Below are 27,480 nucleotides of genomic sequence, written 5' to 3' on the forward strand. Positions count from 1 at the left end.
CACTGCTGAAACAACATACCTTCACACAGCAGCAGTTTGTCAGATTCTGACACTCTATTCCACTCTTCAAACTCACACAATGGAGCGGAGAAGAGTTTACTAAATTCCTATGAGGAGGGTGTGGCAAGACCAATAAAAGGAACATGAGGCGCTATACAAAAGAATAAGAATGTCTGAGCAGTTATCAAAACAAAGAGCCACTTCTTTTGATGTTGTGATTTACTGCTTTTAAAGCTGCTTCACTGTGTATAGTTTATCACTGACCCTCACATAATGTAAAAAAGCTTTAGCATTTAAGGTTAGCCCAAGCACTGAGATTGCTGTAAAAATAGAGATGTCTTATTGTAAAAATATTGACAAACAAAACTGTCGTTGGTGGTCACAGAGAAGATTACTATCAAAAAGTATTTCATTACTAGTATAGTACAAAATTTGAGCCACCCTTCATTTCTTTTATATTTTGCTAGAAAAATTGGAAACAAGTGCAGCGATTTAGTATAAACATTAAACGTGGAAACACAGTATATAAGGCAAAAACTGAGGTTATAAAATTCTAATGAGTTTGAAAGTCAGCATTTGGAATGGCCATCTTTTTCTTCAACATGACCTGGAAAGCCAAGCTTCCCTGTATCTTAATCCATGTTAAAAAAAAATCCCGGTGAGGAAATCCAAGTAAGTTGATTCTGTTACTGTAACTAGAAACGTCACATTTAGATTCGTCACTCCATGAAACCTGTTGCCACTGATTTTCATTCCAGTTCTTGTGTAATTTTGGCTCTCTGTTTCTCTTCCTTAACAATGCCTATTTGACAGCCACCCTTCCACTGAGATCACCTTATTGGTGCAAAAATACTATTTCATGCCTATCAAACTGTGTTAGCGTTGGCATTTTTCAGCAATTCAGCTAAAGAAATAGGGAGAAATTATATGTTTTGTGACAGGCTGGTAGTAGACAAGTTCCTAAAGATAGAATTTAAGATAGTTTCTTTCCCAAGTTGTCTTTTAGGTGGAGCGACAACACTGGCTCATCCCTTGTGTCGGGTGTCTTTTTTATGCATAAATAGGTCATAGGTCAGTGTTAAGTGGTTTAGCAAACAAAAGCACTCCTTTGAAAATGATACGGTGCAAGGACTGGACTGAAAATGAGTGAAAAATCAGCCAATGGTTAAAGAGAAACTTTGAAAGACCTTCTGAAAGCATGGAGAACTATTGCTCAAGGCCTCCTTTTAAAAAATGACAAGAAAGTCTGGCTTCTTAGAAGCAAAATATAAAGAAATGGGGGTTGAACAATACACATTAATTACACACATTAATTACACACATTAATTACACACATTAATTACACAATGATAGGGAACAAATTAAAGAAGACAAATAATTTCACTGATAATCACACAAATTGTCATTTTTTTAATACATAATATGAAAGAACAATATTCGTTTTCTTGTACAGTACACACACTGCAACATAATGCAAGAAGACACACCACACTCATCAATCATTTGACATTTACTTGAAATTACTCCTTTAGAGATGTCAAAAACTGGAATGAAAAAGCTTTTTAAAATTATGCTTAAAGGGTAAAAAGCACCTTTAGAATGAGAAACATTGATGAAGCACTGCTTTAGAAAGACAGCACAACTTAGCATAGCAGCTAAGTATATGTTAGGCAGACTTTGCCTTTAATAGTGACGGACGTATAAAACAATAAAAACAATCAAACACAGAAAAGCTGACACAGTCGCTTAAATGAGCTGCACCTCCAGCTTAAGGCACAAACAGGTGTGTGCAATAGAGAATGTTCACGTAGAGCAGGAATAGAGAGAGGAGCCCTAAATACTGGAAGTCATGATAGTGATTGCTGGTTGTAGTGCAGGTAATGATTAAGTTTAACTCCAATCACAGACAGTGTTTGGTGGATAAGCTGAAACATATGGATTCTTCTCTCTCTGTAGTCACTTCAGTGTAACTACCATAGAGCCCTGTGTTAGAGAGATATTGCTTAAAGGTAGCATGACACTATGACAGTCCCATTATAATGGCAAAATTAAACCGTTTCCCAGTTTATATTGTTTCCTCCGTGTGATTAGAAACTTTCTAATTCATAATTAATCTTATATTTTGTGATGACTTGTTACAGGCTGATTAAATATGTCAGCATCAGATATCCCACACATTAACGTCTTGGTCCTGTCTGGTTAAGTTAACTTTGTATAGTTCTAACACATTTCTGTGTACTGAGTACTCATAAGAATAGATATAAACACCCAACAATAATTTAAAACCTGAATGCAACACGAATGTTCAAACACAGAGTAAAGAAATGCAATTGTTATGTAAAAACAATATTTACTTTATAGCTATATTTGGATTTCTCGTCCCAGAATCAAATAAGATTGAGGAAAAGATTCACCAGCAAAGCCGGAAGTGAATATTATGCTCTGTCACAGTGAGCTGTCTTTTAAACATGCGGACTGCAGAGCTGCTGAACATAAACGACTTAATGATTACATCACTCCCACTGAGGAAAACGCAGGGAAGTCCTGCATTCACACTGTGTAGTCTAGATCAGCATTCATCTTATTGTACATGTCGTATATAGCATCAACAGTTGCAGAGAAGTTGATGAGAAATTTTCTGATTTTTTCCAAGCAGTCCTCTTCCTTGACATCCCGACCCTTGGAGAGGGCTCTCAGGAAATCGGACTTATACGGAGCAGCAAAAAGAGCCGCCTATAAGAACAAGCACAGATTTTACTCACAAGCCTACGCGTCTAATGAGCTTATGACACATTTATTGTATAAAGAAAATTTTTGTAGCTACTTTGAATGCACCTTGAACAGTTGTTGCACAAACCAGCCGTGATATCTTTTAAGTGCTATTTCATAGGCTTTGGTGACATTGACTCGGATAAGGTTTGGATTGTTCTCGTCCTTTTCACCGTCCACCAGGCTCTGAAGGAAAACTTGGATGAATTTTAGACCCCTTTTGGACAAGAAGACATGCACAGTGATTATGGATGAGGACTTTTCTCAGCTTGACGAAGCAAGTGCAGCACAACAGTCTAAAACAGGGATGTCAAACTCATTTTACATCGATGGCCACATTAAGTGGCATTGACAGAAGAGTGAAACTCCACTTTCTGTCAATGTAAGGACTTTTAACTACACAGTCAGTCCCTAAGATATATTAATAAAAGATGAAGAAGTGATGTTTCAATAGAAAATCTCAGTTTTTATAATGATAAATGTGTAAAATTACAGAAAAAGTTCTGCTAGCACTCTGGGCTCAGAGTGCTAGCAGAACTTTTGCCGTGGTATTAATGGCTGTTGGGGATTCTTTATCAGCAGGAAAAGATGTCAAATTGATAGCTGAAAGTATTTTTAAAACAACATTTTAAAATATAGTTAAAAGTTTAAAATATATGCCCTCCTTCATGTTTTAGAAAATTGTCCACCGGGCCTACTTGGAGTCTTTGCTGGGCTGATTCTGGCCCCTGGGCCTTATGTTTGACACCCCTGGTCTAAAATGTAGAGTTTCTCACACCTTTTTAGCCACATAAGTGCCAAAGTTGCTCCAACTTTGGGCCATTCTCCTCCATGCATGTCCTTCTCTGCCTCCAAAATCTGCTGGAGAGTCTTGAACCGTCCGGGGTTGCTATCATAAACAGACTTGATTTTCTGTTAAATAAAACAGTTATTGTATCATTGTATCATCCATTAGCAATGTAGAAGTCAAGGGGCATACTTACTGTGATGTTACCCGATATGTCAGCCTTGATCGGTGCGAAAATAGTAGAGCCGAGGCAGTCTGAGGAGGAATATTTACACAGGCTGTGACTCGCAATTAAAGAAGTCAAAACTTATTTCCCCACACATGTGAACAAAAACTACGGAGCTCATATGAGATGATGAACATTCTCTTTGGAGGTAATCAACATCTCCTACTAATTAACACAAAAGCTCAATTTGAATCTGTATTAAACTTGACTTAAACTCCAGTTTGAATGCACAGGATCATCTGTGGGGACTTACGAACAATCTCACAACCCCTTTAGAAGTTAGATTTTTTTAATTATAGCTGTCCTTCAAGATTACAATGGAATCCCAAGAGCTTAATCCCATGTTTGCTATTTGACCTGTCCGTACTTGTAGACTGTTGAACAGTAATGTCTTTAAAAATCTAAGTGGTTTACACATTCGTCCCTGATTTGTTTCTGAAAGCAGACACAAATCCCTTTGGAGTTGCATCAGGCATCTGGTTTTTAAAAGAACTGAAAACTACCAAATCAAATAAATAGAGCTGTGTGCTGTGGCGACCCCTCGTGAATAATGATATAGCTTTAGTAAAATGATGGAAAAAGCATGTGCAAACTGCCAGTGGTTTTTTTGCACCCTCTGGTTAAAAGTTTTAAGCCTGTGTAACCTCTGACCGCACCCTGCATCAGTGCTGCACGGCAGGTATGTTGTAGGGTGACAGGTGAGCATTGACTCTACAACTATGATTATAAATAAATAAAGTGCAGGATTGTTTAGTGAACATTCGTTAAGAAAGTGTTTTTCCTTTGTTTTCCCACCAGTGACAGGTCAAAATGTCTGCGGTGACAAAAATCTGCTGTTGGACAGCGAGTATCAGACACATAACACTGTTTTCATTTGGTATCTGTTAATTAGGCGATGCTGAGTGAATAGTAATAATGAACAACAAGACATCTCGAGTGCGGACCTCCCATGGTTCATGGCTGACCTGCTAACACAACAGACAGCCTTTAGCTCTTGAGCTGTTACTGGAAACTACCCATGACTAAGCCTTTTCTATTGTGCAATGCAGTGTAATGCATCACCACAACACTAATGGCATCATTTAATGTTTCAGATCCCTTTAATTTCCATACACTCCACGGGGAAAAGGTTTTTGTACTAAATATTGGACTTCTGAAACTAATTATTTAGCTACTAATTATTTATTACTAATAACAAGCATAAAGTAAAACTTACTAATTGAAATGACTCAGAATGATTTGAGGCAAAGCCATGATGATATTTTACTACTAACTTTTACTACTACAGGTTAAATAACAAGTCTCTATTTAGATATAAATAAAAATAAAATACACTGGTGTGTTGAAACAAGACTAACAGGAGAGTGAACGTGCCAGTGGAGTGAAGTCTATTAGGACACTAATTAGGGAAGAGAGTTTCAGACACCTGTGTGAATGTACTATGAGTGTGCGGGATGGTAATGGCCTGTAGGAAAGTTGGCTCAAAAATTTCTGGGTCAGGAAGAATAATGGTGACAAGGAGGAAAGAGCCTAATATCGACATCAGACTTGGTTCATCTCAAGGGTTTCACGTGGCAAATTCAATGGAGGGACTTTGGCATATTAATAGAGAATGAAGCCGCACAAAGATGCCCTGGCGCACTGCGGCACCGGTGAATGGGCATGGGGAACTCAACACCGTACTAATCAATTTTCACAACTTAAAATCCAGGCCAGTGGAGTAAATTATGCATGCTAAAGGATTGTGGACAGGTTGGTGGAGAGAAACACGATCCAGAAAAGATTATCATTAGGAAGAGCAACATCGTTTTGTTAAACGAGATGGAAGTGTTGTGACAGATTTATCCTCACCACAAGTTCAGTGTTTAATAATCAGACAAATTCCAAATGAAGATTCACAGCAGTGGAAAAAAACACGTCCATTGCATGGGTGGTAATTTTAACGTAAACTGCACATTTTGTGCCTACTGGACCAGTTTAACAGTCCTGGAAGTATAAAGCACGATCGGTCCGTGGCATTAATCTGGAAGCCTTTGAGAGGTTAATCATAAAGCACCACAACTATACATTTTCCCTGCTGTCATCTATTTTTAAAATTCACAACTTCATTTGCAGTCCCATTAATGTAGTCTCCCCTGTGTTACACTGTGGAAACTTCACTTACCAAAGAATGGTGGAAGGTATGACACAGCTTCCAGAAACGGTCTTGTTTCCACTTGTCTGTCAGCTGGCAGCTGTCTGAATTGGTGCTCCATTAGCAGAGCCATCTCTTTAGTCCGGATACACTCCTAACTGTTGAAATGATAGCAACAGGCTGTCAGTCCTCCACTGCAGCTTCACAGTGATAGGAGGAGGAGAACACACACAGAGAGAGAGAGAGAGAGAGAGAGAGAGAGAGAGAAAGAGAGAGCGACATCTCTCTCTCTATTCACACACACACACACACACACACACACACACACACACACACAGATAAATCTCTCTCTCACACACACACATAGAGAAACCTCTCTCTTTCTCTCTTTCTCACCCTTACACACACACACACACACACGCACACACACACACACACACGGACAGATCTATTCACACACACACACACACACACACACACACGCACACACACACACGCACACACACACACACACACGGACAGATCTATTCACACACACACACACACACACACACACACACACACACACACACACACACACACACACACACACACACACACATCTCTCTTTCTCTCTCTTACACACACATGGAAGTCACCTACACTGAACTCCTGGCTGCAGAGGAGCTCATGTGATCGACATGTTAGTGATAGGTCCGGGCCATCGCCACCTGCCGGGGTAAGAGGGCGGATAAACGGTACCAGACAGAAGAAACAAGTCCAGAGTAAACAGCACCTGATGTGCTCCATCAGCTGACGCTGGTCTTCCTCTGCGTTTAATCGCATGTGCTGCTTTGCTGCCAACTAATGGAGTCTGGTGGAATATCGCTCTTTGGTTCCACTTAATTTATCTGTTTATCTGTTAGTTAGTTATAGTTATCCCGGGATTCGTGCAAGCATATAACAACTATGTAATATCTTACTGTAAGAGACAGACAAAATAGTATCACACATGAACTCCGCAGTTTGGTATTTTACGTAGATTATTTTATTTTAGTCCTTTTTAGTTTTAACATTTTGTGTTAAATATAGTTTAGTTTGCAGAGTAGGTTTGCTAGTTCTTATTGTTAATTATTAGTTTCATGTAAGTTCTAATTAATATTAATATTATTAATATCAGTGGTAGTAATAGTATTAGTGGTAGTATCAGATAGATGTGTCGAATCATATCTAACGAAAATTTAAAGGAAAGTTACAAAATTTCAACACACTGACCGAAGAGATAATCACATAAAATCATGACTTATCGACGACGACAAAGACAAAGAAAATTCAGTGGCGGAAACAAACTTCCAATTATGCGTTTCGCGTTTTCCGCCGCTAACTAAATTTGACCTTCACTTCATCCCGTAGCGTATGAGTAACTAGGAAGTGTATGTATCGGTAACTAAGGAAAGCTGTAGTGAGTAAATTTGAGCTTTCCTTGTTTGAAAGCAAAACGTCGATTTTTTTTTAATTAAAAGCCAAGGGGAGGCAATCCAAGGTAGCACCGAGAGGTAAAGTGGCTGCTATCGGTGTAGCTAAACGCTCCTTATATCCGAGTGCAGACGGGTAGTTGGAGCTGGTAGTCTTTTGTTCTTATTGTTTTCTTTATGGCCATGAAATTATAATTTTTTCATGGGCAGATCACCTATAACAGTGGAGATATTGAGCTGTCTTCGGCGTCAGTATTTGTTAAGTAACTAGTTACTTTAAAAAAGCAGCATTAGTGAATATATGATGGGGCCAAGAGACCTTTGACTTGTGATGTCTGCATTCGTGCATACTGACTGGCTACATGCCCTAATGAAACTATGTCTGCACTGTTATTTTTAGCAAATTTAATATCAAGCTTTCATTTGTGCTAACTGTTCAGGTTCATGGCTCTGCCGACACTTTCGACCCGTGTGCCCAGTCGATCTCGGGTCTTGGCCGACCAGCTGGCCCGGCAGCGGGAGCAGGAGGCCCGGTGGCGGCAGCAGTGGGAGCTGCATGCTCAGTACTTCAGAGAGCAGAGCATCCGCAGCCAGAAACAGACGGTGTGGAGCTCCCGTCAATCCTACCAGCAGAGGTAACTTCCTCCAGCATAGATGCTCTCACTCACACGGTCTCCGAAACGTTACACAAATATTGAAGCAATCCAACTAAATAACTACACATTGCTTTATATTTGGTGATTTTATTTTTGTATCCTCCTTTCATTTTCTTGTCATTAATTTTACATGATTGCCATAACGTACTCCAGCATTATCATCCTGTTTCTCCTTTATTGCCCTCGGAGATGGCTCTGTAAGTAATCACGCCATGTCATATATAAGTTTTGTGTTATAAAAAAAAGTGATAGTACTTGACACTACTCCCTACCTATGGCAAAACTAGGCTAACCTTTATGTTGAAGTCTCGATTTTACAACAGCCAGATTAGAAAAATCTTAAAATCTAAAACCTACAGGAATCCAATGTGGTAAAGCCAGGAACATCCTGGAAATACCATAAATACTGAAATTACAATAAATAAATGTTTTCATGAATTTCTTTGGCCTATTAGAATATGCTGGTATGCTAAGAGAAGTAGTGTTAAGTTGTTTGTTGTATTGTGAGTATACCATAGTGTATCTTCCTTTAAATCTGTGTAACAACATATATATATATATATGTATGTATGTCATATTTGTTTGTCTGTATAAATTAGTTTAAAAAATAGATAAATAGCCTTATGTTATTATATTTACTGTGTTGCTCTTTGTCATCAGTTGACAAAAATGCTAGTATTTATTTAATTTTTTTACCCAAGCATTTTTCTTCTTTTTGTTTTCAGTATGTCAGCATACCATAAAGACAGACTGAAGGAAGAAAAGAAAGCCAGCTTGGAGCAGCGCAGGAATCGACTCAGGGTAATGCTGCAAGAGGAGCAAAACCAACTTGAGGCAGAGCTCCGAGAGATGGTGCCCGACAGGAGCACGTTGGCAAGTCAGTTGGTGCAAAAAAGTGAAGAGCTTCGCACGGCAAGAGAAGACAGAAGAAAGAAAGTTGGTGGAATATTGCCCCATAAATATTCACCACAGTGTTGTGCCATGTAAGTTTGCAATCCCCGTTCATTTTTTTTGTCATGCCTAGCTTGCACAGGAGCTGCTGAGGGAGCACTGGAAGAGAAACAACCAAGAGCTGAGAAAGGTAGGCAAGTTTAAACTATTGATGCAAATGTGACAAGTTGCCGAGCCCCATACCTCAGACCTCGAGGTGTTACCACTGATGAAGTGTTTGACGGCTTCAGGAATCTAGTGACCATCCCATACGTCTAGAGAGTTCACCAAGTAGAGGAAACAGACACTTTTTGTCAAGACATCCATTTGATCTGGAAACCTATATGGCCTGTGATGCAGATATTCCATGACTTTCTGTTAACCTGATTCCAGTGTTGACTTAAGAAAAAGAAATGTTCTGGTATCCCTTCCACCCAGGGTCAAGGTCATCAGTATCTCTGTCTCAGCTTTGTCACAACTCACTCTTTCAATCTGTCTGCAGCTGGAGTCAGGATTACATAAAGATCACGTTGTCAGCCAATGGCAGGAGCAGATATCTGAGAAGAAACAGGTAGGTGGATCATTCCAGGCACCAGACAAAGTCAGTTATGTTCATTTCAGTGTTTTAATAACTTTGATAGCCAGTATTGAAGAAGTTGCTTCAGTACTTCATAGTATAGCCCTTCTCAGGCCGGTGTTGACACATATGACCCACAAGTCATTATCTTTTTATGTGGCCAAGTTTTTATGTAACACATCTATTTTTAATTGAACAGTGTTCGTGTACTCTGTGAGCACAGTATCACGGCCGCAACCTACTCTGGTCAGCCCCTCAAAGGTGGTGCATAATTAAGAAAGCTTTGACACTTACTGTAAGTGACCCAGCTTGTCAAACATGCAGAAAGAAGTGGCGTACCAGGAGGAGACGAGACGCTTTGAAAACGAGTACGAGAGGACCAGAAGAGAAGCTCTGGAGAGGATCAAACAAGCGGAGGAGAAAAGGAAAGACGAGGAGCGTAGGAGAGGGGAGGAGCTACGCAAGCAGATGGAAGAACTGAAGCTGAGAGAAGAAGAGGTATTCAGAGCATCAGCAAACAATTTCTTCTGTGCAAAACCACCTTTGCAGGCTTTTTTTTTGTAAACAAGATTATTTTTTATTTTTCTCTTACAGGCCACTCGACTGAAAAAGGAGCAAGAGGCTCTACTGTTGCAGCAGTGGGAGCTGGAGAAGATAGAGGAGGACAGGAGGAAGGCGGAGGAACAGAGGAAGAAGTTTGAGATCGGGTATGTGAAGCTTATTCTCCAGATGACCAAACAAAAAGAGTGGTATGATATTTCAATCTACTGAGGTACTTTACATATGGGATTCATGTTGCACTAGGCGTTTCTTGATCCGTCAGTATCGAGCTCAGCTGAGAAGAAGAGCCCAGCAAGTGCAGGAAGAACTGGTAAATACTTTTTTTACCTGCAGATTTTACTGTGTGATCATCCAGATAACTTCCCCAGACCTTTTCTTTGAAATCCTTTTTACGACACCAGGAGGCCGATCGTAAGATCCTGGCAGCCTTGCTTGAAGGAGAGGAGGAGGACAGGAGGCTGGAGACTGCAAGAAGGGAAAGAGCTGTCGCTGATGCAGCCTGGATGAAACGTGTGATTGAAGAGCAGCTGCAACTGGAGCGTGAGAGGGAAGCTGAGTTTGAAGTCTTACACAGGTGAGCGCCAAGATTTAGTAAGCCTCAACTCTCCAGAAAGGCGCACGTGCGGCTCTGTGAATACAAATCAATGCATCCCATTTGTTCGTAGGGAAGAAGCTCAGCATGTTTGGGAGAAACGAGAAGTTCAGTGGGAGAAAGAGAGGAAAGCCAGAGAACGGCTCATGCATGAGGTAAATTTCTCTTGGAGTAAAACTTGAAGTAAAGCTTAAAGATGTGAGTTCAAATAAAAGTTGTCCTGTTTTGGGTTTTTCCTGTCTTTTTTGATAAGGTGCTTGTGGAGAGACAGCAGCAGATAGAGCTGAAAATACAGAAGAACCGTGAGGCTCAGGAGGAATCTCTAAAGAGACGAGAAGAGCTTATCAAGGAGCTTGAGTGGGAGAGGAAATTCAGACGTCGGGAAAAGGAGCAAGAAGAGGGCCGAAGGACAGCGCGGATGCAAGAGATAAATGCTCAGGTTGGATACTTTTTATTTTGTTTTTTATGGGAGGGGGTTCTCAGGTTTATTTCCCCAACTATGCATTAACCTCCTAGGACCTGGCGTCCACATATGTGGACATCACATTTTGGGTTATTAAGACCAAAATACTCAATTTTGCTCTACAAGGGCCTTGATATCTACTTACGAGGACATTATACTGCTACTGTTCGATCGAAATTTTATACGAATATCCTCATTTGTGGCTCTCATTTTTCTTAGAAACAAAAAAAGGTAAAAAAAAAAAAATCTGGTAAATCTTTGTTTTTACATTCATCAGGTCCCAATCAGCCCAAATATCAAAGAGAAATTAAAATTGCATGCCATGAAAGAGTTTGGTCTTAGGAGGTTAAATAAGAAATCATATGTGAAGCTGTTTGTTTTCATGTTATGTAGGTGGAGCAGCAACAAGAGGCGCAGTGGGAGGAGCGGTGTAGGAAAGAACAGGAGGAAGAGGAAGAACGGGAAGCCCTTCGAATCCAAGAAGAGGAGCTGAGGCTTGAGATGCAGAGGATCGCCAAGAAAGGATACCAGGACAAGGTGAAAGAAGAGTGAGGCAGCCGTATTCATGATTCCAAGCTTAAAATTGCTCTTTAATATTAAAATATGCTTGAAACCGTCTCTTTCAGATTCACAGCAGGCCACGATCAGCCTGGACATGAGAGACCTGCCAGACTGAAGTGAAGCCGAACATGAGCTGTTGTATTTTTTCTGTTAGGAATTAGCCTTAAAGGATATTTCATGCTTTTTAAAACAGCCCTATGAAGACTTAAAGGCCATTTGTCACAGTAATTACGCTGTTGGTCAACACTGAGCATGAAGCATTATGTGTTGTCAAATGATTTCAAAGTGACAGATGCACAAAGAAACTCTCCGTCCAAATTCAGGACAAAAACGTCCAATGTTAAAGTTAAAATAAAAGCTCTCACCCATTGCAGTCTTTGAACACATCCTGTGGAAGCAGGCCTGCAGTGGAATTTGACTTTTGTTGTACATTAGTGTTTTTTAACAGCCAAAAGAAAACTTTGTCCTTTGAAAGGATAAAACGTAAAAAAAGAAAAAGAAAAGAAAAGTAGGCCACATGTGCCTCCTGTCATGCCATATTGATTTAATTTCTATTTGTTGGACTCGAATCGATTCGTCTCTGCTCTTAGAGCTCTTGAATGTCTATAAATTTTCTATTCTGTGTGTATTAAAGCTGTTGCAATCAAATCATTTGAGCATTTTGTATTTACAAACCACAACCAGTTATAGTTATAAATTAAGTTTATTTAGAAAATAATTATTTCCCCAAAATGCACCTTCTGCTGCATCACGCATCCCTGCACTCCATGCAAGCACAGAGATGGACGTTACTTAGAACAGATTTCAGAAGGAAAATGAAATCTGCAACACCTGGCGATGATGAACATTGGCTAGCACAGTATTACAGGATCCCATATGTTGCACATTACACACAAAACTAGCAGCAACAGAACGGAGCACAATACACATGGACATACATACAGTATGGTTACTAGCACTAAATATTAACACCAAGAGTGGCTGTAGTGTACAGTGCAATGGGTAGCCTATTAGAAACACACCAAATAATCCTAACTTGATGCAACAACATCTCGGTGCTGGTGAAGATGATAACTTGGCCCCTGAACAAGTGTTTCTTGCATTTATTGACTTGACAAATGGGCACACATAAATAGCTGCAGTAAGTGCACTGCAGACTGGATTACACTTGGGCAGGGAGCAGGTCATATTAATAACTTTTTTTTCCCCTCAGTGTAACAAACATTATCAGCATTGCGCTGAAACTGAAATGTGCGTAAAGTCTTCAACTTATGGAAGCTAACAAAACCGTACGCTCGTTTTTTCTTCCTTTTTTCATATTAAAACTTTACAGTGTAGTGATGCTTAAACAGTGCAATATATTAGAGGAAGCTCCTTTTGCTACAAGAGTGTTTGTAATAGCATCCAATGATAACGATTTCATGGCTCATTTATGGTTTTTCAGCATCCATGCATGGCTTTGGTTTGATAACACTGACCAGTATCATATCGATTTACTGTGCTCTTTGTCCTAATGCAAGGCATTAACTCTTTAATGATATTTTGTAATTCTAATTATCAAAGACAGAACAAGCTATTTCCCCAGCATGTTAGCTGGAAAGTCATATCACCCCCCCCCCCCATCAGAAAATGTGCTTCTACAAAAGCTGGCTAAGTTTCTGACTTTTCCCTTGACACCAAGACTTTGTCTTTAAATATTGTCAATGCTTATTCATAAATAATTAAAAAACAAGGCATGCATATACCACATATACAAAAAACAAAAACAATAAAATAACTATAAATGCGTATAAAAACAAAACTGAGATGCTGACTTCTTTGCAGCCCTGTAAGTGCTGTTAGTTGGTATTTTCCTTTGTGGTGATGGTGACAAGCTGCTTGGCGGCCTTGGCAATGTCATAAGCACATTGGATGACCTGCTGGGTGACCAGCTGCATGTCCGGTCCTGGGCAGCCCTCCGAAGGCACCGCCTTCCGGCACTCGCCCTGGAGCCTGCACGCACTGGAGGTCAACAAGCGCAGAGAGCCTCTCACCGTCTCTGAACGCGGCTTCTGCAGAGGAAGATTAAATGATCTTAATAAACATAGAAAAAGTCTGCTCACAGGCCTCTTCAGAAACGGGGTGCAGTGTGCATCCAGGTGTCAAATAACAAACAATTAGCAGATCCATTCTTTGCAAGAAAAAATCTATTTACCTTAGGAAATAGGGCAGCCATTTCTGTTACAGCCACATGTATTCTTTCTGAGCAGGGTATGAAGCTGTGAGGTGAAAAGATTGAAGTCACAGTCAGAAAGTAAACTGAAAGTAACAAATACAATGGTTATAAAAGTGATACGAATGATCAATTAGCTAATCACCACTGAAATCAGGTTACTTCACAAAGTGGAGGTGCAATTTAGTTTTCAGAACACACCATGCACCATCATCATCGACAGATTACCTACAAAACATGCCATTTAAAAGACATTTTAAACCTTGTAAGTAAACAGCACTTTAATTCTACAGTAAAAAACGTCAAGATCAAAAACAAATATGCTGTCAGCTATAAGTCACTGCACAGATGCACCTTACCTTTTTTACCTAACTAAAGCAAAGTCAGCGCTTGAAGATAAAACATGAAATGAATTGATGTTTGAAACTCGGCATACTCAAGCATGCAGCACAATATGACAGAAAAAGAGACAGCTTGTTAGCAGGTGAGGCAGACCAGAAGAAGAAAGTGTCTGAGGGAGAGGAAAATAAAACTGTGCCTGGGAGGCAGGGACAGAAGCCAGAGTACCAGGAGGTGGGGTCGGGGGACCGGAGGCTGAGCGGCTGAAGGGGAGAGGGGGCCTTCTCAGCCCAGGGTACCAGAGTGCTGAAACATCCCAGGCTGTGCCTGAGCCGACGCACACCTTCACGCTCACATGGTCTGATGGCAGGAGTGATTGGTGGCGACACCAAAACAACATGATAACAGCGGAGCAGAGAGGAAGTAGAGTGAGGAGGAAGAGTGACAAGAGCAGGACAAAAAAAAGGGGGAAATGACAGGGCTTACATGGAACTAATTATAACAGAGTAGCTATGAATGTAGGAGGAACTTGAGGTTTAAAATGAGAGCAAGGAAACGAAAGTTTAAAAAAAAAAAAAACACACACATATATATATATATATATATAAATCAGTTGCAGAACTCGTAAAAAAACCCAAAAACCTTTCATCTCATTCTGACCTGTCATGTTTGTTCTCCTGAGCAGCTCGCAGCAACTCCTGGATATTCTTGGTGATCTGTTCGGTCTTGCGGATGACGTCCTCTGTGCTGGGAAGCGTGGGGTCAGAGTCCATCTCCAAATCATCAAGTTCAGGGATAGAGCTACCCTCCCCCAGCCAGCCACTGCTCCTCAGCCTCCCTCTCCTGCAGAACCTGCTAAGTGGGTGAAAAAAAACCCAAACAACAAATCAAGCCCCCTGCAAAAACCTGTTTTTTCCTATTGAACTGTACATGAAGACCACTTTGCCTCACTGACTTCTGGGTGATTTTCTTACCCCGAGTCATCCATCTCCGAGTCATTGAACGTGTTGTCATAGTCACTTTCTGGCATGCTGCTTTGCTTCTCCAATTTTGAAGCCTGGGAGGGAAGAAAGAACAATATGAGAGAGATCCAGTATTACTCACGGCAAAACCCAGCAGCAACTGTGGTGAAAATACATTTTCTTCATCTAAAAAGCAAAAACATAAGACTCATCTGTGTGCTGTGCCAACAAGAAACTGCACAGCCACATCAAAGTGGAGTATAAACAAGTAAAGGTGATGCAGAGGACTGAATCAAACAAGCCAGTAAAGCTATAAAGCAAAAGCACATCTACAGTTTAAAGATTTCACATTAGTAGAGCAGATTATGCTGAGATCATATCATTTATTTGCATTAGTATGACACTTGTTACCTTTCCTAATACCTTATGAAACCTCTTGAAATGCCAAAGCAAGGCTGGATTTACATGTGACATTTGAAAACAGCCACACAGAAAGCAACAAACCCTAAAACGTTACTTTACAAGTGCGGCACAAGCTTTTCTCCTCTAAAATAAAGACAAGTAAACCCCAGAGGGCCCACACTTGCATATGTGAAGTCAGAGCTCAGTGGTGCATGCCACACAACATAGGCACGCTATCTTCATACCATATAGGGTTTGCTGTGATCTGATAGCGTGACTTAACTTTATGCAAATTCACACTCAACGCTACATCTAAAAAAACAGGAAGTTCACTGTACTACACAACATGTTCATACTCTGACAGTCTGCGTTCAAGAGTCTGAGCAAAATCCTCTCTGTGCATGCAATACTAAATGCAGCACATTGTGGGATTATCTCATGCTTACATAAATTGTCCTCTTAGCAGATGATCAATCGCTTCACACTGCAAACCACTCACAGATTTCCACTGTTTGGTTGTCAGAGAAGTAAAAGCAAAGTAGCTAAGATTTTGTAAGAAACAGGGCAGAAGGAAACTTTGTCTTATTCTTAGAGTATTTCAAATGAAAAAAAAGTCCAACTAAAACAATATATAATGTGCAATTTCTTTCCTTTGTCTTCACATAGATGCTAAAATACTTTAATATCATCTCATATACCAGTTTCTAGAACACAAAAAAAGCAGCGCTGCATGACAAGCACAGATTTCTGCTCAATGCTCAGCAGTGACGCAGAGGTTTTGCCTTTACAAAACCCCACAAATTCCATTTGTTTAGTAGGACAATGAGGATGATGCTGATGAAGGCAGGTATCTGGCGGTGAGGACAGCCGATGGAAGGATGGCTCATGCAGGGCAGATAAAGAGCAGGAGAACAGAGGATGAACGGGTAGAATTGGGCTCCGAGGAGATTTGCGGCGTCCCGCGAGACGCAGACCGAGTTAGGATGTACTTAACCTTTTGAGCACTGTCGTCCTTCGACCAACACAAGGTGGATGGAAATGAGGGAAGGGATGAAGAGGTGGTCACAAAAGCGCCCCTTTCCGTCTAAAGACAGGGTTCAAATCATAATGTAACACAGACACACACACACACAGATTTCTTAAAATGAAAAGACCTGTTTATACGGACTTACAAAAAAGCTGAATGGATATTAAAAAAATACTGTGTATGGACTGGAGTCGATGCAAAGCTGTGCAAAGACCGTGAGCACTGAATTCAAAATAATAAAAGTCTTTCTTAGCTTAGGATAAATCAATAGTACAAAGACAATGCAATGGAGCTTAATCCTCCTATTTTTATTCCCTGAGCTCCACTGTTTCCTTTCGGTGTACAGTGCTTTAAAAAAAAATATCACTGAATAGTCTGGAAACGAGCTGATAAAGGGAAAAAAATATCAGAAACTATAAGTCACAGGCTTGGATTAAAACCAAACAGAGCAGATGGACAGTTAAAGTGAGTGTGTAAATGTATGGTGCATTACAAAAACACAGAGTATTTGTATGGCAGTTTAATACTTTATCAACATAAAAAACACAGTACAAACCAACACAAACCATGACAGCATGTTTCTGCGTGTACAACTAAGTCTTGTCTAGCAAAAAAATTAAAAAGGCAGCACTCCCATTAACAACAGATGTTTGCAGATGTGTGTGTTATTAAACTGGACACATATTGCGATTGCTCTGGCTCTATCTAACATTGCATCGCATTGTGGTTTTTAATGAGTCAGTCTTTGAAGAAGCCAAAAATTAAAAAAAAAAAACCCCAAAACAAAACAAAATAAAACGTGCGTAGTGGAAAATGAGTAAGGAGAGACACAAACACAGGCAGGGGAAAATGTCTGCAGACAGGATGAAGACATGAGGGACAGTCACTGAGTGGAAATGGCAAAGGAGAGCAGGGAACAGGTCTTACTTACATGAGTTGGGAAGGATTGAAGGGTGGGGATTCCCTCCTCTGAGTAGGGAGTTTCCCCTTTAGGGAGATAGGGCTTCAGGCCTGAGCCGGTCTCATACATAGACATGGGCCGACTGGCCCGTGCAGACTGCCGGCGTTTCAGGGCAGAGGGACTGGAGGGGTCAGGGTAGTCTGTACCGCTGGGGATCTGATAGATATTGGTAGTGACCTGCCGCCTGAGAGAGGTGTTCTCGCTTTGCAGAGATTGCAGCTGGAAGAGATGTCAGTAATACACTAAGAGGGGCGCTTTAATGCCACTGTTTCTCTAGATTGCTATCTATTTAAATTTTGATAGATTGTTGCCGCTCCTACTGCCAAGGTTATAATTTGGCAGAAACCACCAATCTTTCCAGATACAGAGTTTGAAACATGTTCTTTTCTGGCACGTCACCAATATACAAAACCTGAAGCTGTTTTCACAACTATGAATGAATTATAAAAAAAAAAGTCCATAGCTATGGAGAGAATGCTCGCTCAAAGCTCTGATAGATTTTCATCACAACACCCCTCCTATAGAAAAGTGTCTTGCTGAGTACCCTTCACTAATCATTACTAACCATTGCCATTCATATTCAAACAGCTTTAGATTCTGTTTACTTGATGACAGTATCCAGTAGTTAAGTATCTATAGTGCAGGGAAATTCAAATTCAAGGTCTCGTCTGAAACAGCATCAAAGGAATAACATGAATTTTGGTTTGGGTGGATTCTTTTTGCCTATCAGTGCAAAGCTCAAGATAAGCAAGCAAAAGATCATTGTACAGGTAAGAAACACAGGTGCAGTTCAAGTCAAAGATTCAGCTGCAAGGAAAGGTTTGTGAACACTTTGGAATAATCATGATTGCTGCATGAAAAACTAATAAACATGGTCTGATCTTCACCCAAGTTACAATTATAGACCAACACAATCTGACGAAACCAAAAAAAAAACAAAAAAAAAAAAAACACTCCCTCCCAGTATAAGCAGGAAAAAGTAAGTGAACCTCTATGACACAGATTTCTCCAGAAGTACTTTAAGTCACGTGATCCAAGTCAGTCTATGAACAATATCTAGGAGGACTATAGAGGTTTAGGAGGACTAGAGGTGGACAAAGCTGGAAAATACTACTAAAGCATGGATGAAAAAACAATTTGGCTTAAATTAAACAGAAAAAGTATGGTGAAGAGAGCATCATGGTTTGGGAATGCTTTGCTGCCTGAGGGTCTGGAGGCTGAGGTTGAATGACTTAACAAGGCAATGGAGACAGACTAATTGAAAAAGAGGACAAGGTTTTTCAAGTTTTTGAAAAAGCTTCAACCTTTTCAGATGTTTGCTCTTCTTCTTGCACCTTGGGTGAAGTTGTCTCAGAAACCTTTACCCTGTTTCCCCACCTTTTTCAAAGATCACGTGAGAATCTGACTTAACCCAGATAAGATGTTGTAGCACAGCCCAATGCAGGCTGTTCTTCCAGAAATCCTGATGAACTTCCGAAGAAACTGTCCAAAATTCCTCAATGTTGTGCAAATCTCATAAGAAGCTACAGGAAACACCCGCTAGAAACTATGGTTGGTAAAGGAAGTTCAATAACATTAAAGAGTTCACTTATTCCCCCCCAAACCTGAAGTAAGTGCTAACTCGGTGTCAACGAAAAATACAACAGTTTGTGTATTTTTGTTGCATTTGTGGAGAGTCATTGTGTTGGTCTATACCTGTGACTGAGATCATTATCGGACCACATTTTATAGCTTAACCAATGCAGAAATCCAAAGCTTTCCACGGTTCTTCTTCCAGGTTTACAGCACTAACAGACTGACTCAGGAATTATAAAGGGATTCAGGGATGCTCTAAACATCAACATTTGATCAAGAATACACTGGCCTTAAATACTACAACTACTTTAAAACTGTGATGAAGATTAATAGCGATAAAGCTAAAGATTGTGCTTATGTGATCATGAACTGATATTTAAATATAAAAAGCTAACAAAATAAGAAACATTTGTACTTTTGAAACTACAAGGTACAACCACAGTAAGCCAAGAAAAGCCACAGTGCTGCACGTTTTCTCCACTACATCTTTATCTAAATGATGCTGTGTGCTACAGTTTACTGCAGGGGGAGAAACAACAGCAGACTGAGTGCAGCTACGTGAATGCTCTAGATGCTCTTCATCAGCTCTAAAAGTAAAACGACAACATTGTAACATCACTGTTACTTTACCCTGGGTAAACTTTATACCAGGTTTACTTTACCAAATAAGTAAATAGTAACTTAATAACTTCCAATTTGGTTTAGTTTTAGCAAGCTAAAACTGTATAAATCTCAAATGTCTCCCATTAAATCATCAGTTGAGTTTAACAGTATAAGGTGAGGTGTTCTGTGAAAAATAGCCAAACAAAAAGTCCACATGTGCTAAAGTATGTTCCCCCAAACAGCTGGAAATCATCCAAAAACATTCATTGCAGTAAACACAGTATATATGACAAAGCAAGGCACACACATACAATTTCAGTTAGTCACTGTGTGTTATCAAAGGGATTAAAAACAAAACAAAACAAAACAAAAACAAAAAAAACACCATCATCAATTATATCATGCTTTTTCTTCAAACATGCTTGTTAGTAACATTAGACCGGCTTTAACTTTAATTTATAAATTAGGTGGGAAAAGTGACCTTGGTGTTAAACCAAAACACACACACACACAAAAAGGAAAAAAAAACAAAACAGAAATCTCTGGTTTACATTCAGACTCTGAAAATTGAACATGCTGGCCATAACAGAGGGTGGACCAGCAGGGTGTCACAGCAGCCTTATCGTACCACAGAGCATTCCTATTCAGGTGGTTCGGCCATGATTACTAAACACAGGCTGGGCCTCCACACCAGAGAGCGTTCGCACTGTGCAGGAGAAGTGCTCTGCTGACCGCTGTGCCCCCGCCCCTTCTAGTCCGGCCCTCGATGTTAGTGATCTTACGGGTGGAGCGCGGTGGGTACCTTTTTCTGCATGAGCCTCAGCTCATCGCTCAGACTGTTGTTTGCTTTCATGAGTTGCTGGATTTTTGCTTCAGAGGCAGAGAGGGCGGTTTTCACCTCCAGGTATTCTTGCATAGTGATGGGTCCGTCTGAGAGGTCCGAGTCCAGGCTCTGTAAAAGACATGCCAAACAAAACAAAGAGGTGAATGATGCAAAAGAGATTTCATTCAGGGTTTTAGTTTGTGAAAATACTGTCTGGGTACCTTGGTCCTGTCTCCTTTGCTTGATGGGAGCTCTTGATCTGTATCCTCATCAGATGCCACACTATCATAGTCAGGCTGGTCATTGTCCTGGCTATCACTACAGTGTCTGACGGCCACGTTCTTCATGATAAGTTCAACGTTGTCTAGGACAAACAAGAAAAAAAAACCAACTTGTTTTGTTACTCTGTATCTTCATGAGACTCGGGTGTCGGGGGGGATTTTTGAAGAAAGTAACAAGAAGACACCGACCTTTGGGACTGACTATCGGATTCCCTTGCTGTCTGCGCTTTGCTTCACTTAATATGTCAATGACCAAAGTTGCAAATTCATGTGCATTAAATCTTGCAAGCTTTTGCCGCCCCTAAATAACACACAGAAAGAAAGAAAAAAAACACAAAGAAATTACACAAACAATGCACAACCTTTAAGGTAACAACAGAGAGAAAACCAACACAACCACGTTTGCAGGGGTGTTCTGCACAGCTGACTTGCCTGGTTTCGTGTCGATGAATACTCCGGATTCACAGGAAGGAAAGGAACCACAGTTGTCTCTGTGACCAGCGTGCTGTGATTCTGTGTTGCCAACCACACTGCAGAGAATGAGCAGAGTGCTGTTTAAGGCACGAGTACAGCTGCAATGCTAGTGGAGGTGTTGAAGAGTGCGTGTGAATACCACTATAGATGCATTTGAGTCCTCTGGTAAGGGGTAAAACTCTACCTGCATCAGTCTCTCGCCTGTCCACTTCATCATACACGTCCATGGCCAGCTCCTCAAATAAATGATTACTGAGCTACATTAAATAGAAAAGAAAGAAAAATCATACCTGAGCAAACTTCAGGGGAGAATATTTAAAATGAAACACAGTGAAAACACTTACAGACTGCAGTTTCTTTTTCGCTGCCTTTGCAAGTTCCGATAAATCTGCACTGCTGCAAACAGAAAATTGTGTTTGTGAACATTGCTTAATAAATTCGTAGGTCTGTAGGTCTATTGCTACTATAATGCAGTTTATTTTCAGTAATACTTACATGTTCCTGATCCCAATAAATGAAAGCAGTTAAAACAGATCGCATGTGTCATTTGACGTGCAAAAGTATTTTTCTGCTCTTTTTCTGCTTTGAAATTAGAGCTAATAATGAAAACTTCCCTCACTCTGTTTAAAAGACTGCAGCAAGCTTAACTTCATGTCAGAACAAGACTCACAACTAAAACAACCATCACTAAATGCCTCACTGCATTCACTCTGCTGGCTCAGTTCAACTTAAACTCATTCACTCAGGCGCATGTTAATTGGTAGACATGCATCATACTGACGTACAGCTTCTGCTTTCTTACCTGTCGGCCATTTGTGGAACGATGAAGTGCTGGCCGCTTTTATGATCTGAAAGGAACAACGCGAAAGTTCTGGATAAGTGCCAAAATCCTTCGGGGCAATTACAGGAACTGTATTCACTTTCTGTTAATCACCATTTAAAATCTGTATTTAGCTCATAAGCAAATTTGATCAGCTGTAGAGCCACATCACTAAAACACCTACAGCACTGTGCAAAAGTCCCGGTCTGTGCTGGATTGTTTCACATTTCTTGAGGATATGACTTTTAGATACTGTTCGTCTGCTGTTTTTAGGTCTCCCACTTCTTCTTTTGCCCTCCACTAGTCCAGTTTTCTCAAAATTATTAAGTCCACACTGCACAGCATGCTCGGATATGCCAAGCTTTCAGCCAGAAGCTCTTAGAATCACTTTGTTGGTGCAAAAATACTATTTTATTTTTACAAAAACATCAAGAGTTCTTGCACATTACTGCTCACCCAGCAGCAGCAAATGCTGCTTTTTCAGCTTTTTAAAAAAAATTTATTTTAAATGACACATCTCCGCTTACCTGGTTTTCGTCCACACAAGTAAAACGCCAGTCGATCGGTTAGTTCATACTGAATTTCCACCAGCCTGTCTGCCAGGTCGTTGTGGCCAGCTTCTCTACAAAACCATATTTAAAAAGTCAAATTAAGCTTAATATTTTGTCTTATATATAAATAATTATTTTACATAATAAACACGTAGGCTTGCCTTGCACAGTCAATGGGAGTTTTGCCTCTGCTGTCTGGAGCACCAGGATCTGCCCCATAAACGGTCAACAGTTCAACCTGAGATACTTGCCCAGCCTTTGCAGCTACATGCAAAGGAGTGCTTCCCTTTTCCTGCCCAAGACAATGATCAACATAACAAAAGCCAGAACATGAGCCAGAATTTGACAGAAAAAAAAAACACATGCAAAAACACGGAAATGATACTTTTAAATACAGAAGGTCTTACAGGATGAAAGAAATTTGCTTGAGCTCCGAGTGTCAGCAGCCTCAAACAAGTCTCCAGATTACCAGTGCGTACGCTTGAGTGAAGTTGCTGGGGGAAAAAAAAAAGCACAACAATAGAGCTCTGTTCAAAAACATGCTTCCTTTCTTTCCCTGGTGGATCACTGCACCCAACCATTTCTCCTCACCTTGCTTAAATCCTTGGCTGTTGAGCTGTCATCCTCTCGGCAAGGTATGCGATGGACAAACACCAGCATTTGATATTTGGCTCTTATAAACTCTGATTTGTTTGGACTTTTGGGATGCCATGAAACACACACACACACACACACACACAAAAGACATTGAGAGACTATGAATGAGAAAGCAGCAAGAGAGTCCATTGTCATTTTTTAATTAAAAAACAAAAAAGTACTCCATAATCATTTCCAAACATTTATGACTCACTGGAGTTTGTCCTGAGGGTTGGCCTTGCGTTTTCCACTCGTCACAGACGCAGGGTCCAGAAGGGAGTGCTCCCAAATTGAATTCGCACCGTTGTTGTATAATGTCTGAACCATCTAGGTTAGATTAAAAAGGAAAGCATCGTGTATAATTTCTCATATTGATTTAGACCTTCAAATGGTGAGGGGAAAATAAATAAATAAATAAATAAATAAATAAATAAATCCCCTTCCTGTGCTGCACTTGCTATATTTGGACAAAAATCAATACACCTCAGGGGATCTGCTGCACTTGATGTCATACAGCTCTACTGAATTTAAAACTGAAGTAATACTAACCCAAACTCAAGTATAACATGTTCTAATGGCTTTAGTTCAGCATCTAAGCACAGAAACTACAAGTAAGACAAGTTCACAGCCAACAGAATAAATATGCATGCAACAGCTGAATGATCAAAATATTTCTGTTGAGGATTATTTACCTGCAGCTGCGTAGGGGGCCATGGCGTGTGCGTCAGGTGGCGCACTTGGGAGCTGTGTCTGCCCAGGCTCCGATGTACACTGCAGCACTCGTCGCAGATCAACACGCCTCTGTTCACCGAGGCCCAGCGAGGTTCTGAGCGAGAACAGAAAACAACCAGGTCACAATTATGATAGATAAATTGTGCACTTAGAGTATAATCTTGGAGTTCGAGCAGTTCACTGGTTTTACTTTGATCAAGCTGAGGAAGTTAATCTTTCTTTCTCTTTTTATCATATTCAAATCAACTCAGTGCTTCTCTTTTGACAACAAGCTGGACCCAAAGAGTCTCCTGTTACCGCTGTTGTAAGATGACTACTACAGGCAGGTGCTTACTTGGTAATAATTATGATATTTTGCTTTTTTGTCCAAGGAAAAAACATCATTTGATAGTTCTTACTCACAAGTACTGCTAATTTACCCAAAGTTTAATACAGTTTATTCTTCTGTGCCATAGGACTCTTGAAAATTATAGCCAAGCCACAGTGATATCAGTACTTCACACACACCATTACGCACCTACAAAAATGAGCTCTCAAATGTTTAGAGGCACAGAAGTAACCGTTTTACATGGATCCTTCATAATTCTGACAGATTTAGCTGGATTGGGCTTAAGACAACTATCTTTTAGGTTCCTAGCACCCTAAAAAGAGTTGTGATTTCATGACAGAAAGGGATAATATCGGAGTTTCGAGACAACATAAGAATTTCAGTTGGGCCAAAGATCCCACAGAATGAAATAATCGACAGAATCTGATTGTTTTGATAGCGTAAATAGTCCCCATATGTATAAAGTATTTAGTTTTTGATTGCTATGGCATGATTTTATGAGTTAAAGCATATTATTTTGAGGACCCCTTAGCACAAAGCTGTCCCCAGACCCGCTCTGAGAAAACAAACATATAGTTATCTATAGCTGAGAAAGGTCCCTGAAAAATATGCTGTTTAATCCTGCTCAAGTGGCATTCGCTGAAAACTAGTGTCCTGCTGGAAGAAATAGCTGAGGCTTTTCAAAATAGTTATTTCATATATTTTATTTTTTTTAAAAATCTTCATTGGCTTTCAACACATGGGATTAACAAAATGTTGGTGTTGGCGTTTTCATTAAATTTCTGGACACTAGATCACAATGTATTATATGTTATATAATTAAACATAATAATATCACAAGATGCTGAGTGGATGCTTTAAGATCTAATGAAGAAAAACACAATCCAAGAAAGAAAGAAAAGAAAAAGCCAAACTCAAAACAGGCTGTGAAAAAGGTCACATTCATAGTCATGTATCGCCTTTCTGACTGCAGATTTAGGTGAAGCTATGGGTTGCGTAAAAAGGAAGTGAAGACTAACAGAGCAGCTTCCTCTTTCAAAGCACTATAAAGAAAATACCTGAAGAACTAATAATCTTAGAACTGAGCTGCAATATTAACCTAATGCGTGGTGTTTTTTGCCCTATGAATTAAAAGTGTACTATGACTCTGTGACCAAAATAAATGTGTTTACTTAACCTTGGCCTATTTTGCACGGTTCATGCAGTGCAAAAGTCACAGAGTTGTCTTCCATCTGTGCACAGACTCTTCTTGACAGCAAACATCAAGACTAGAAACACTGTAAAATGATACAACACTAAAGCCCACTGAGTTTCAAGCAGATAGAGTGACGGGACAGGCGCTGTAAAAATCCCAACAGCAGCTGCAGTGCAAGAGCAACAGATGCAGGAGGTCGCTGGACAGATTGTGGCTCCTGGTCCCAGAGTTTTCAGAATCTCTTTCTAACAACTGTCCCTCAGGACCTCCCGAGTCTCAGTGCTCTCCTCAGCACGTGCTGCTAAATTTAATACCACATCTTGAAACGCTAAAAATATTCACACCCAACAACTGGTAGCAGCCATAAAGTGGGGCAATCCAGGGCAGCTGCTGAGGAGAGCTCAGGGTTAACTAATGACATGAGTGACATGATGACAGACGAGCTTCTTAATATTTGCGTTCCGCTGAATGATGCAAAACAAACCAATGTATTTTCTATTATTAGACTTTGCTTAATTTACAGTGCATTATGTCGCCACAAGAAGAAGAAAAATAAAATCTCTCCTGCATTGAGTATGCAGTCAATTCACTCAGCATCCTGTTTTGCTTCCTGTGCCTGCTGAACAGCATCACGTCATTTCTATACAAGTGGAACTTCTGTAAGTACAGCCTCAGACACAATACAACAATTGTATGCTCAGCTCTCAGAGCTTGGTGCCATTGGTCCCGAAAAACAAAGCTCTGTTAGAGAGTGCTCGTGTACCCTGATGCCATATAAGTAGTTATAGCACTATTTTTTTTTACTCTATTACATTACAAGTGACTGGTTACAGATGACACGGACTGCAGATTTGGGTTAATGATGCAGCGACTTTTTTAAATAATCAAATCTTTATGAATACAGTAGGAAATACAATACAGTCATTACTCATTAATACCTTTAGTTCAGCTGAGTTCCATCGTGCCAGAAGACCACTGTTATGCCCCCTTTTTTATTGCACTTTACTCATGAGAAACAGTTAATCCCAGCAGTTGAAAGTTAATTTTATAACGGGCATATAAAAGGGACATATCATATAATTATAATAGGGTTTTGGTTGGTTATTAAACCAAACGGCACCCTAAAAACTCCTTTCATGAAGGGAGCTATGGCGTTAGATATGAATACTAACTAGGTAAACTGGATACCCTAAATTACTGTAAAGAGAAACCAAAGTGTTGCCAGCGCTGCTAATCGGATTTATTTGGATTTGGGGTGTTTCTTAAGCACCAAATGTCAGCTAACAGACAAACACTGCATAGATGGTGTGAGTTTTACTTACCTGGGACACAGCAATCTGCGCAGACCTCAGTGTTTCGCAGGCGTTTAGACATCCTCAACTCGGGAAGAAACGCCTTTTAAAACTGAGTAGAGGAAATTGTGTCCGTTATGCTAACCATTGATTACTCCGTTAAGATGCCTTCCGCGTTAGCTAAACCCAGCAAATTAAAAACAATCCAACAACTAACTATCGTACTTACTTCCTTTTAACCGTTGCGAGCCTTTTCGTTTTTTGCTAGAGTTGGAGTTATGACCATGATAACGTTTCCTCCCGCTACAACGCCGCTCGTCTGCAAGTGAGCTGACTGAGCAGCCACCTGATTAGCTAACTAGCCTGTGCACACTTGGTAGTTTACTCCTCTGCCTCTAGACAGCAGCATTTAGCGCTAGCGCGATCCCAGAGGCAGTTGTGACTGTGACCTATAATTGTGGTTTACTCTGCCCATAGTTTTGACTCTCAGGAAATAAACCTCTCAAAATAATACGAATAAGTCCTGCTTGAAATTTGTTCCGATTCTCTAATTTTAT

General features: G+C 40.2%; 3 protein-coding genes across 12 annotated transcripts; 1 reads left to right on the plus strand and 2 right to left on the minus strand.

Annotated features, from left to right (window-relative positions):
• Positions 1-1,378: 1,378 nt before the first annotated feature.
• On the minus strand, positions 1,379-6,704 carry gltpa (glycolipid transfer protein a). Of its 2 annotated transcripts, XM_004544545.4 has the most exons (6): positions 6,559-6,704; positions 5,947-6,074; positions 3,753-3,811; positions 3,548-3,681; positions 2,836-2,986; positions 1,379-2,733 (listed from the first exon to the last, which is right to left on the minus strand). In XM_004544545.4, the coding sequence occupies exons 2-6, from the start codon at positions 6,047-6,049 to the stop codon at positions 2,551-2,553; spliced, it is 630 nt and encodes a 209-aa protein (XP_004544602.1). In that variant the 5' UTR covers positions 6,050-6,074; positions 6,559-6,704; the 3' UTR covers positions 1,379-2,550. The 2 variants fall into 2 exon arrangements, with proteins under 2 accessions (XP_004544602.1, XP_076746581.1); XM_076890466.1 differs by lacking the exon at positions 6,559-6,704 and having other exon boundaries at positions 5,947-6,175.
• A 610-nt stretch (positions 6,705-7,314) lies between these two features.
• On the plus strand, positions 7,315-12,361 carry tchp (trichoplein, keratin filament binding). Of its 2 annotated transcripts, XM_004544546.3 has the most exons (13): positions 7,315-7,451; positions 7,811-8,005; positions 8,752-8,962; positions 9,051-9,107; positions 9,459-9,527; positions 9,858-10,031; positions 10,128-10,240; positions 10,338-10,404; positions 10,496-10,668; positions 10,760-10,841; positions 10,940-11,125; positions 11,543-11,686; positions 11,776-12,361. In XM_004544546.3, exons 2-13 carry the CDS (start codon positions 7,815-7,817, stop codon positions 11,806-11,808), a joined length of 1,500 nt encoding a protein of 499 aa, XP_004544603.1. In that variant the 5' UTR covers positions 7,315-7,451; positions 7,811-7,814; the 3' UTR covers positions 11,809-12,361. The 2 variants fall into 2 exon arrangements, with proteins under 2 accessions (XP_004544603.1, XP_076746955.1); XM_076890840.1 differs by lacking the exons at positions 7,315-7,451; positions 7,811-8,005 and adding an exon at positions 8,014-8,223.
• Positions 12,362-12,394: 33 nt separating this feature from the next.
• Positions 12,395-27,337, minus strand: git2a (G protein-coupled receptor kinase interacting ArfGAP 2a). Of its 8 annotated transcripts, none has more exons than XM_012917339.3 (21): positions 27,153-27,337; positions 26,954-27,035; positions 24,069-24,202; positions 23,591-23,703; positions 23,332-23,437; positions 23,148-23,234; positions 22,902-23,032; positions 22,717-22,811; positions 22,172-22,217; positions 21,714-21,762; positions 21,554-21,626; positions 21,328-21,425; positions 21,085-21,196; positions 20,836-20,978; positions 20,594-20,743; positions 17,584-17,832; positions 16,620-16,709; positions 15,236-15,318; positions 14,922-15,113; positions 13,905-13,968; positions 12,395-13,761 (listed from the first exon to the last, which is right to left on the minus strand). In XM_012917339.3, exons 2-21 carry the CDS (start codon positions 27,003-27,005, stop codon positions 13,549-13,551), a joined length of 2,280 nt encoding a protein of 759 aa, XP_012772793.1. In that variant the 5' UTR covers positions 27,006-27,035; positions 27,153-27,337; the 3' UTR covers positions 12,395-13,548. The 8 variants fall into 8 exon arrangements, with proteins under 8 accessions (XP_012772793.1, XP_076746950.1, XP_004544608.1 ...); XM_076890835.1 differs by having other exon boundaries at positions 14,922-15,116; positions 27,153-27,336; XM_004544551.4 differs by having other exon boundaries at positions 21,714-21,765; positions 27,153-27,336.
• Between the last annotated feature and the right edge of the window lie 143 nt (positions 27,338-27,480).

This window comes from Maylandia zebra, linkage group LG12, assembly GCF_041146795.1.
Source record: "Maylandia zebra isolate NMK-2024a linkage group LG12, Mzebra_GT3a, whole genome shotgun sequence".
NCBI lineage: Eukaryota > Metazoa > Chordata > Actinopteri > Cichliformes > Cichlidae > Maylandia > Maylandia zebra.